The sequence below is a fragment of the Neolamprologus brichardi genome, chromosome 5 (assembly GCF_056152115.1).
Source record: "Neolamprologus brichardi isolate AB-2024 chromosome 5, ASM5615211v1, whole genome shotgun sequence".
NCBI lineage: Eukaryota > Metazoa > Chordata > Actinopteri > Cichliformes > Cichlidae > Neolamprologus > Neolamprologus brichardi.
This window is the reverse complement of record NC_142108.1, coordinates 35,924,392-35,936,512: the sequence shown is the minus strand read 5'-3', so window position 1 is coordinate 35,936,512 and position 12,121 is coordinate 35,924,392. Positions and strand designations below refer to the sequence as shown.

The 12,121-nt window shown below is 47.9% G+C and overlaps 1 protein-coding gene across 2 annotated transcripts in view; it reads right to left on the bottom strand.

Moving 5' to 3' along the window:
• grm7 (glutamate metabotropic receptor 7) overlaps nt 1-10,708 on the bottom strand; it is a 145,982-nt gene extending 135,274 nt beyond the window's left edge. Inside the window, exon 1 of one of the 2 annotated variants that reach the window (XM_087841144.1) lies at nt 9,319-10,708. In XM_087841144.1, the coding sequence (XP_087697270.1) occupies nt 9,319-9,984 (666 nt within the window). In that variant the 5' untranslated portion in view covers nt 9,985-10,708. The remainder of the gene's footprint in view (nt 1-9,318) is intronic. The other variant, XM_087841145.1, reaches the window with a different exon arrangement.
• Nucleotides 10,709-12,121: the final 1,413 nt, after the last annotated feature.

The following is a 12,121-nucleotide window of genomic DNA, read 5'->3' as shown; positions in this document are numbered from 1 at the left end:
TTTTCTCTGTATCTATGAAGCGCCTTGAGCCGACTTGTTGTGATTTGGCGCTATATAAATAAAACTGAATTGAATTGAAATGAATTGAATTATTCCAAAATACACAACGGCTTGTTTTACTTACACATATTACATATTACACAGGTGCATGTTCCATTCAAACAAATTCGTAGCGGTCCCTCTGCATCACAGAGCTATCAGTCTCTAGTCTCTTGACGTATAACGATCCCATCGTTCCCAAAGTCTCTCTCCTTTCTCCTTCTGTAGCCGCAGTGAGAGGGTAATAGGTTCCATATGATGAATTGTGTTAATAATGTCTATGACCAGCTTCCGTGTGGGGGGGCTTGTCTGTAACCAACACTTAGTAATTGCCTTTTTGCATGCAACCATAATTATTTTCAGTAAATATGAGTACAGCTTGCAGTTTCAAAAACACTGAGATGGTGATGATGAAAACAGTGATGAGATGGCGGCTTTTTGCTCGTTTCTGATACAGTGAAACCACCATCAGCAGCTTCAAAGAGCCTTCTGGCTCTTTTTTAAGACAACAGGTCTCAGACCTGAGCAGGTCTGAGACCTGAGCAGGTCTGAGACCTGAGCAGGTCTCAGTCCTGAGCAGGTCTGAGTGTCTTTAGGACAGACTCATCGATGCACCTCTAACACTAATGAACCTGAACACGATCAGAAAAGACTGTTACTAATCACAGATGTGGTTACATGTCACAGTTTCTCAGATGGTGTGGTGTTCAACACCAATTATCCTGTTTAACTAGTTATATACATAATTAGTTATTGATACGCTCCAACCCACAGACTAACTAGCTGACGTCATATTAATGTGAGCAAAAAAAACCCCAGTGGAGCTGCTCCTGTTTATTGTAAACACAAACATAAACATGGTATCAACGCGACGCACCACCGCTGTAAAACGGAGCCACCAGAGGCGCCGTCACAGCTCCAGGGCGGCGGCGTTTAAACGCTCGTGCACTGCGGTCGAGCAGTCGTGGAGGGGAAGCTTCACTTTGCACAGTCTGCATCGAGTTTGTTTGATTTCTGTGAAATTCTTTCACATTTTGTAAAATCTCAGTTTCATTCGTTCCTTCCGTCCTCCTGCTTTGCTGTTGTTGTTACACGCTGTGTTTTTATGTGACGTCTTTACTCATGTTGGGAAACTTAAGTGAACAGGCGGTTCTATGTTAAAATGACCAACGTCATATGTTCAAGTATCTTTGTAACTCTGTGTTACTCTACCGACATTATGACCCATCAGTGTCCTCAGTGAATAAGTGATGGTGACATGCAGCATCGAGGCTCTGGATTAACATCGTGTGTTGTCGTCCGGTGCTTTCATGGCACCAAACACATAACTGTGAACAGGCTTTTTGTGGGAATGTCTAAACTTTATGCTTGAAGAAAGCCCGACTCGTATGTTTCACTGTGATGTTTGGTTCCTTCCTTCTTCCTCGCCGTCCTCTCGGCTGCTTCATCCGGCCGTGACGATGGTGGAGTCAGCACAGGTGCAGCGAAGGCACGGGCTCGTTAAGTCCCTCTGTCACTGCACATTACGGACTCTACTCCCTCGTTAGCCATAAATTTGAGTGAAACTGAACCCGCTAATAAAAACAAACCAATTTGTCTAATTGGGCGTCATCCCTCGCCCTCCATATGTGTCCGATAATTGTCCTGGTAGGTGGCTTCGATGCTTTCAAAAGATAAATATGTGTTGTTTGTCCCAGCGGCGCTGATAATGGGAGTTAATGGGAGGGACGTAGGCTACAGCTCATTAGCTTCATGCATTGTATTCCAGCTCCAGCACACGTGTCAGAGTTAATGCGGCGAATGGGCTTATTGCAGGAAAGCATCGAGAGAAGAAGAACACGACTTCCTCCGTTAAAAGAGCGTTACGTGTTCACGTACACGACGATGAGAGACACACACGCGCACCCACTGAGGGATAACCATGGACGAATGTCAGAGGCTGGGAGATCTCTTTATCTGCTGATTTAATATAAAAAACTTAATGTTAATAAGACTTTAACCTTACTGTGTGGATATTATACACACACGATCTGAACCACTATTAACACAGCAGGACTAACCTCACCTCTGTGTTCTTGGCTCCACAGATAAAAACACCTCATTAGCTTCACTTCAGCCGTTTCTTTGCTAATCAGAGTGAAAACCTCCCAAAACCCAGACGTGCGATACTGTGCAGCGCTCTCATCACAGACTGAGAGCAAACAACACGTGGCGGGGTCAAACCACCCACCCTGAGCCACAGCTGCCCGCCTCACAGCACCTTCAGGAGGTGTAAGCAGTTAGCCAGGACTGGGTGTGTGGGTAATCACACTACATTTTCCCCCAAAGATATTACTGCATTAAATTCAGTAATCAGATTACATTAGTCACAGTGACGATGTTAACTCCATCACAAAGCTTTTTGGGTTATCTGGCTGACAGAAGTCTCAGTTTGTAGATGGACTGGTTCACACTGCTCTTCTACTCCCACACTCAATGCTAGCACTGCACGCTAACACTGCACGCTAGCACTGCACGCTAGCACTGAACGCTAGCACTGCACGCTAGCACTGAACACTAGCACTGCACGCTAGCACTGCACGCTAGCACTCAACACTAGCACTGAACACTAGCACTGCACGCTAGCACTGAACACTAGCACTCAAAGCTAGCACTCAACACTAGCACTGAACACTAGCACTGCACGCTAGCACTCAAAGCTAGCACTGAACACTAGCACTCAATGCTAGCACTCAAAGCTAGCACTGAATACTAGCACTCAACGCTAGCACTGCACACTAGCACTCAACGCTAGCACTGAACACTAGCACTCAATGCTAGCACTCAAAGCTAGCACTGAACACTAGCACTCAAAGCTAGCACTGCACACTAGCACTGAACGCTAGCACTGAACGCTAGCAGTCAACGCTAGCACTCAACGCTAGCACTTTGTTCTAGACCTAAAAGCCGGACACACACCAGACGCGTATAATTTGTGACTTAAAATATTTTATTATTGCGGCTCAAACTCAATTTAAGCTACATCCACACGTACATGTAAACTGAGATTTTCCATTTATGTTTAAAAAAACAAAGTCAAATGCTGTTGAGAACATGCCAAAGCAACAGGGGGCGATATAATCATAAACATGTAGAAATGTTGGCCAATCAGAGGTCTAGAAGTCTGGGAGGGAAGGAGTAAACAAAGATGGAGCACAGAAGCAGTCTGACAGTAACTGCGTGTGTCTATGTAAACGTGTAAAAACTGCACATAGTAAGATTAACAGCAACAGTGTCTCTATCCGCCATCGTAGAAATCATCTCATGTAAACAATGACGTGGCGCACACCTTTGACGTTGAGCGACTAAGTCTCAGTTTCCTTCCTTTAAACATCTCTGTTTTCAGTGATCCAAAACGGCGTTTACGTGTGGACGAAAGACCCAAACGCATAGAAGAAGCTGCGATTTCAAACATACCCGTGCACGTGTGGATGTAGCCTTATTCACACGTGAATACATGCAAAGACCTGACCAATGACATCACTGCATTTGGCACCAGCGCTGAATACACATGGGCGTGGAAATAGTAATCACAGGCGTCTCTCTGAGCAGATCACGACTGACCTCCTGCTGTGGGCGGATCAACTCAGGTTCGGTTTAACGTCTTGTTCCTGTCACGTGATGGCGTTTGTCTCCGCCCATCAGAGAGCCCCAAACATGAACTTTAGCGAGGGGAGTTTAACCCTGAACCTCCGTCCCTACATGTTCTGTAAAAGTTTCTGGCTCTGCTGTGACCTCCGAGCCACCGAAGGGGGGCAGCAGTCCAGGGAGCGAGGCCTTAATGTGTCTGTGATGTGACTCTGGTGCCAACTAGGCCATTTAGGAACATCAGGGGTTTAATGAAGTGGAAACAGCTGTGGAACAGATGACTTTTCCATCACAGGCAAAATAATTACCCTCCCGATAATTCGAACAGAGGGGGTCAGACCGCCCCTCCTCCGTCTGACTCATTTACCTTCAGCTAAACCTGCAGAAATGCGTCCCTGACAACAGAGACGTTAACGGTTTAAATTCATCTGATTCCTCTTAAACCGCTCACCAAATATTTTCCTTGAGCAACATTTAACTGAAAAAATAAAAAGCATTTCTGTTTATCTTCATATGACTCCAAACTTGAGGTCGAGCCAGTTTTTTAGCGTCTCCCAAAAAAACATTTTTCATGCTGTGTGCTGTGAAATGTCTGAGATAGAAGAAACACTTTGTGCTCCCACTGAGAATCAGCTTTTCAGCGTCTGTTATTAAAAACATCCTGAGCTCGGGCCCATTAAGTTCTTTTCAAAATCTGTTTTCAACTGGTGGAGGTTTGGCCGGCCCGAGAGCCAAAGCTCTGAAAAGCTTACAGAAGTTACTAAGCTGTGAAACTGTGCCTCACAAAGAAACGCTAACACGTCCAACGCACGCCAAAACATTATTAGCGGGCCCAGTTTCACTGCGGTAGCAGACTCTGATCGATATTATCAACAGAAGTGAGAGCTTGGTGGAGTGTGACATGAACAGCACGTTGGCGTTCATGTCCTTGAAGCACCTTAAAGACTCAACGGCGTTTGAAAAAAGGCTCAAAGCTTGACAAACCCAACAAAGCAGCGCTACATCAGCGTGCTACGAGCCGTCTGTCCACGCCTCGTGGAGCTGCAGTTATTATACCAGCTTCATCATATGAGGCTTAATATGAATCTGCACTCTCTTGCTGGTGTATACGTACATGATACTTCATGTTATTGACCACAAACAGCACAGTGTCGCTCCAACAGCGGATGGGTGACCAACCAGCTTTGACAGGACGCCAGACGCCATTTCACTAAGAACCAAACAAGGCCACCTTCACACATTCAAGCATCACCAGCCCATCTGAAAACACATCATCGACCGCCGTTTACAATAACCATAAGCTCAGGTCATGCTTTAACCCTTTAAGACCTACCATAGAACCAAGTCCGCCAGAGCTTATATTATATTTTTACATGCTGTGGAGCCATTTTTGGGAGCATTTCAAGTTGCTATACATCAATACAACCATTACAGCCTAAATTTTAATAATATGTCTGCATTAAGTGCATAGTAATTACATAAATTGCAAAAAAGTGCAATAAACTACAAAAAAATTGAAAATCGTTTTTGTTTTTTTAACATATATTTCTAGTTAGAGAAATTTAAGAGGCTTATCCCTCAAAACTGTAAATACAAAAAAGTTGCACAAAATAGTTTCCCACCACAGGAAATTTATTTTGAGTGTCTTCATAGTTTTATTTTTGAAATACACCAATTTTTATACACTGCAGGAAAAACGAAAATAAATATTATAGTGCAAATTTGCAAAAAAGCAGCATATGCATCAAAATAAACTATTTCCAGCAGTGCAATATGAGTCCTAAGCATCCCAGAAACCACACAGAAAGTCATAAAGTCAAACATAACTTTTAAAAACACCAGTACAGGCTCATGAGGCCTGGATGGTAAAAAACTACATTTCCGCGAAAATGACGTCACTTCCGGTTTCGGGCAGGTCATGGCGGACATGCGATAGTTCGCGCTGACGTCTAATCCAATGTAGGAAGTGTTATGAACAGCTGATCGGATCGGCATAGCGTGTTTCTGGAATATTATGCTTTTGTTGCTGCAAGTGCTTTTTATGCAGTTTTTGCAAAGTTATATGTGGAAGGAAACTGTGACCGAGGACAAGCTGATGGCATAAGATGTAAGTACAACTCCTCCGGTTTCATATGCAAAAACAATTATTGCGCTAGCTCACGTGGTTGCAGAGCTACCGGGATTTAAACATAGTTACGCAAAACAGAGCGTGCTGCTCTGACCGGTTTTAAAGGGTTAAAGACAGCACCACGAGCTGATGATGACCTTCCCAGATCCAGACCGACAGACACCAGATGTTCCCGAGGTGCAACGTCAAACAGTCCACTTTCACCAAATCCCTCCAGCCCACCTGAGTGCGAGCTGCCGAGTCTGGGCACAAAACTTTGAACCTGATTTGTTGTTCGCCATCATGGCGTCGAGGTTTCTCCTTCCTTGCACCAGCATTGCTAACGCTAATGGCTGGAGAGCACAGCTCAGCCACATTTAGAATGGTTGCTTTGAAGACCAGGTGTGTGACCACCCACAGTCACTCAGGATACATGTCTGCATTCAATAATCAGACTGTGGCTGCAGTCAGCCTGAGTCAGACCGCGACTGTTTGGAGACAGGTTGCGTCCCGTCAGGTGACCTGTGCAGTCACCGCGTGACTGAAAGCATTCACCTGGAGGCTGAATCTCTCACAACGTCTGGGTGAACAGTTAGTTGCTGTAACTACCTGCAGTCAGTCGCCAGCAGAAAAAATGACCACTGACCGTCCGCCAATTGTTCCTAGTCGTGCTGTCCAGTGTGACTGAACCATCAACCTACTCACAAGGAAATTTACACTCACAACAGCTAAAAGAGACAATAGATGTCATAAACACATCATCAGCTGTTTGATCTGGACCGCAGTCCAGGGCAGGTTTCAAACCTGCAACTTTGGTTTGGCTCAAACAGAAAAGTCAAGAAGATCAAATGAACCAGATTACAGAAAAGGATTCAGAGTTGACGAGTAAACGGCTTAAAACAGGTTAGCGCTACACAACAAACACAACTAACGGTGCTTCACTTCGTAACTCAGCTGACCTCCAGGACAGACCAGCTCAAGAAGAAAGACTCTCGTTTCATTTGCTGCTCTTCCTCACACAACCCTCCAATTATACGGGTTTATGTGGCGCTAGGAGCGCACTAGCTTAGTGCCCCGAGGCTGGGTTTGTGGCTATCAGCTAACATCATCGTGTGCATCAGCAAGGTTAACATTTATGCTAACTCTTTAGCATCAGCTAACTCATGTGCAATATCCCATTGGCCTTCCCCAAACACATGTCAACAGTCACATTACTGTTAAGATTTCCTTATCTATTCACAAGTGTGTACACACAAACACACATAAATATATATATATATATATATATATATAAATATATATATATATATATATATAAATATATATATTCTCAGCAGCATATTAAACATATCAGGTCCCCATAAGGAGAATCATGTGCTAACGGCTGTCTAAATGACTCGGGTAAAGTTTGTAGCATGCGTGCTTGTTGTTTTTGTCTGCTTCAACTTGTCTTTGCACGAGGATGATGTCGGAGTAAATGTGCAGTCATATTCGTTGTGTTCCCACTAGTGCTGTCAGCGTTAATCTGAAATGACGTTAACGCCACAACACGGCAAATCTCCGTTAACGAGCTACCGCGGATCGCCCCGTGCGTGTTAACGAGCTAACTGCGCTAACGCACTAGTTCCCACCAATGTAATTGAGCATTGCTGGCACATCCAACATACTGTTTTACTTTAGTCCATGACGCGCTTACCTTCAGGGTCATACGTCACATGAAGACCAAAATAGTTCCAAACGCCAGATCTGAATGAGGGTGGGGGAGGTTCAATTTGCCATGTTGCAACAAGCTTAACTTCTGTCTGCTAGCTTGTCCTGCGCTCAGTGAATCTGTGTTCGACTACTTCGCCTAGGCTGCACTTTCAAGCGCAGATTCACTGAGCGCTCAACACAGACAGCACCGTCAGAAGAAAAGTTGATAAAATAAATTAAAAAATTTTAATTTTTTAAGTATTGTTGCACCCCTAATATATATATATATATATATATATATATATATATATATATATATATATATATACACACACATCACACATACACAGACCAATCGGTGTGAAGGGCAGGGAGATGCAGGCGGATCAGCAGGACAATCCTCGGCTCAGACTTTCAGGAGTAAAAAAGTCTTTAAGCATTTAAACTACAAGCTGAAGTTTGGATAAATTCATGCAGCTCGGTGTTGCCGGGAGCTGAACCACATACAGCCTCACAGATTATAGCAGCAGTAACACAGTGACACACACAGCAGGGTGAAGTGGATTTACAACGTCTTTAAGACGGAACGTCGATGGTCCTGAAGACCTCTAACACAACACGAGCAGATAAAGAGAGGCGGGCTTAAAGTGAAACACCTGGAAATACAGGCAGATCGTCTGAGCGGCGCTCGATGGAGACGGGGGTTTGTACAACAGGCAGACCCAGCCCTCCCTCCCTCATCAGCTCACACTGATCTGAGCTCAACTCCATCCTCACAATCCAAAAACCCTCCTCATTAAATCTCTGCACGTCCGCTGGCTGCCCCTCGCCTCTCATCCCTTCAGCAAACACGGACACAGCAGGTGTTTTCAGAAAAATCCTCCATTTAAAGCACCTCAGCTCATCCAGTCAGAAATCACTGAACCCACTGCGACACATTCAGACCCGGCACAGCTGTCAGCTTCTGTCACGTCTGCTTCAAACGCCAGGCACTTCTTCTTCGCTGGTGTTTTTCTTACAGCCTCGTTGACCTTTTCCTTCTAACAGCTGCTCGTCCGTTTCCCTTTCACCTGCGGGGCTTCTGCTACCGACCTGACCAACCACACCATCTGAACCCGGGGATCACAGCCAGCTGAAGGCGCCACCAGACCCCCGATGCCCCTCTCAGGTTAGGGCAGTGAGAGAATTCAGACAGAGGGGGTCAGAGTTAGCGTGGCAGTGAAACCAGATGATCAGGGTTAACCCTGTGATGACCACAACCCCCCTCAGCCTGTGCTGGGGAGGAAAGCAAAGGCCAGGATGTGTTTTTCATGCACTGAACGTTTTCTTTTTTTTATTTAGCAGCGATTCAATCAAAACCAGCCCAGAGGGAGCTCAGTGATCACCTCTGTTTCACAACCCAGCAACACACACACACACACACACACACACACACACACATAGACACACACACACACACACACACACACACACACACATACACACACACACACACACACACACACACACACACACACACACACACAGCATAAAGAAGCCCGAAAATACACACACACACACACACACACACACACACACACACAGCGAGAGTGCAGCAGCAGATAAACCTGAAACACAAACACACACAGATTTCAATCAGCTCGAGGACCTGAACCTGCCTCAGCAACATGATCCAGAAACCAGCGCGCACACACGCGCGCGCGCACAGCTTCACCTGCACGACTCAATCCAGCAGAAACGTTTCTTCTGTCTGCAGGAGTCGTTACACTCTGACACACTCACACTGTGGGTTTATGAGGGAGATGTGTGTGTGCGTCTCTGCTTGGGCGGGCAGGTGTGACGCTGACTCGTACCTGGAACAGGCGCAGGATGTTGGCCACCATGATGGACACGGAGCTGGCCGAGGCCCCGATGACCCCCACCACCTTCTCGGGCTTCACGAACACCGGAGGCTCCCCGTTGGTGCACCTCACGTCCGATGTGTCCTTCTGGATGAGCGCCTGCACGAACGTCAGCGACTGCTCCAGTGCGTACGTGTCCCGCGAGCAGGTGTCCAGGATCCGCGCGCCCAGCGTGACGTTGGGCAGCAGCTCGTCGTCGCCGTTGATCTGGTCCAGCGCGTACATCATGGCCTCCAGCCGGTGGATGCCGTTCTCCTTCTTGATGTCCCCGCACGGCGTCCCCGGGACCCCCCTGGCGTGGACCGGGAAAAGCCCCCCCAGCGTCACGTCGCCCTCCACGCGGATGGAGTGCGGCGCGTAAATCTCCTGGGAGCCCGCAAGGTCCAGGAACGCGTGGAGCATCCACAGCACGCGGAGGGGCAGGCCGGAGCGCCCGCCCATGCCGGCGCCGGGGTCCGTGCGGTCACGCAGCGGGAAAACGCAGGAGCGCGAGGAGGCGCGAGGGGACTGTTGTCGGGACAGGTCCGTAAATCCGGCGGCTCGTGGCCGGCCCGCGCCCCGCAGAGAGAGCACCCGCTCACCGGCACAGCTGGGATCCCGCGCGAGGAGCCACGGCATCCGCGCCGCGCGAGCCTGCCGCTTGTTGCACGAGTACCATCCCGACCCCGCGAGCCCCAACACTCCGGTAACTCCTCGGTAACTCCTCCGGTAACGGCAGCCCGCCGCCCACGCGCGGCTCTGATGTCACAGCCCGTGACGATAGACCGCTCCGGTAACTGCGCCGTGCACACCTGTCTGCGGGCGCGCGCACTCCGTGGAGGCTCCCGGGCTTCTGCGCACAAAGTGGCCGAAAAAGATCAAAGAAAGGCGGCGAGAGGAGTCGGCACGAGCCGAGGAGAGGAGCTCTGCGCGCGCTGTCCTCAAGGTCCACCAGCCCCCTCTCTCTCTCTCTCCCTCTCGCTCGCTCGCTCGTGCTCTCTCTCGCTCATCCACGCACGCGCGCTCACGCCGCCCACGCGCGTTTGTGTAATTATCAGCGCAGGGCTTGTGCTGCCAAAACAAGCCGAACAAACAGCCTGCGCGTGCTCACGGACCGTTACCGTGAACGGGAGCGTGAGGCTCGGTGCCCGCTTCCTCCCGTTATGTCCTCAGAAACTCACGTTAAAATCACGTTTCCCGCTTCCGGGCATCCAGGTAACTTCAGCCAAACTCCGGGTCTTACCGCCACCGTAACTCGTTACACATCAACAGGTGTGACAGAAGCGCCGAAGGACCAATCAGTTCTCCGCGTAAATGGCGTCATCATTCCCGAAGATCCCTCGGACCTGTGCGCGCGGACAGCAGCATCCTCTGGTGTCCTCGCGCTTCTCTGACGAGCCGCATTCTCCGCTTTTTGGTGGAAATCACGAGTTTCAGCTGTAACGTGTGAAACAGAGAACAGAACCAAACCTGCGAGTAAAACATCCAATCATCTAATATCTGATTAGAAACGTCACGGCTTCAAACAGGCGCAGCTTTATTAACACAGCAGCTGTTTTACAGACACGACAGCGCAGAGACGCGTTCAGTCAGAGCGTCTGATACCTGCTGCACACACGTACACACACACACACACACACACACACACACTCACACACACACACACACACACTCACACACACACACACACACACAGATACACAAACACAGACACACTCACACACACACACACACACACACACACACACACTCACACACACACACACACACACACACACACTCACACACACACACACACACACTCACACACACACTCACACACACACACAGATACACAGACACACACTCACATACTTGTACTGTGTCTTTAATCTTCATATGTTTCTGATATCATGGTTTCTGCTTCTTTTGTCAAACACTCTGCTGACAGTTCTCTTTCATCTGAACGCAGGTTAAATCGTGGGTTAGTTAGTGAGTTTATAACCCAGCTGATCGCTAATGTTAGGATAAATCCAGATAACAGAGATAGTCCAGGTAGTAGGACTCGTCCAACTGTTCTGAGTAACACCAACGAGTTCCCACCAAAGCCGAGAGACGAAATCTCTCCAGTGTGTCCGGGATCTGTCCGGCTCCTTCCCAGAAGCACATGTCAGGAACACGTCACGTATGAGGCTTCCAGGAGGCATCGCACATCAAATATCTGACTTGTGGCTCGCCACAGCAGATCTTCTGCCTCCATCACCCTCTGCATGTCGTCCTTCATGACACCCACAGACCTCCTCAGACTGCCGAGCAGCTCCAATCAGCTGGTCATAGTTCCCACATTTAGAGTCCTTACTCTCACCTTTCCTTCTCTCTCGCCGCCTGCTAACCTGCCACCCCCCTCTCCTCTTCCTCGGTCTTCGACCAACAGTCGCACAGTTTATTAACCCAGGCCTTGTTTAAAACCCCCACTAACTAACTAAGTTTTTATTGTTATTGATTGTAAATGCTGCTGCCAGAGAGCCGCTTCTAATCCCACCAAACTGATGTTTACTGATGTTTACTGATGTTTACTGACATACGGGGTTCTGATCTGGACCTTGGTGGGATCCTGAAACTATGAAACTGTGAGGTTCATGTGAGGTTCTGCTGTTCAGAGCTTTTTCCCTTCAAACACATCACTGTGCACTTCTGTGTTAGGAGTGTTGTTCTGTTTGTCTGTAATTATGTTGAATATCAGACGATATTCCAGATAATCCAGAAACTACTCATCGTCACAGAAACCAGCACGCTC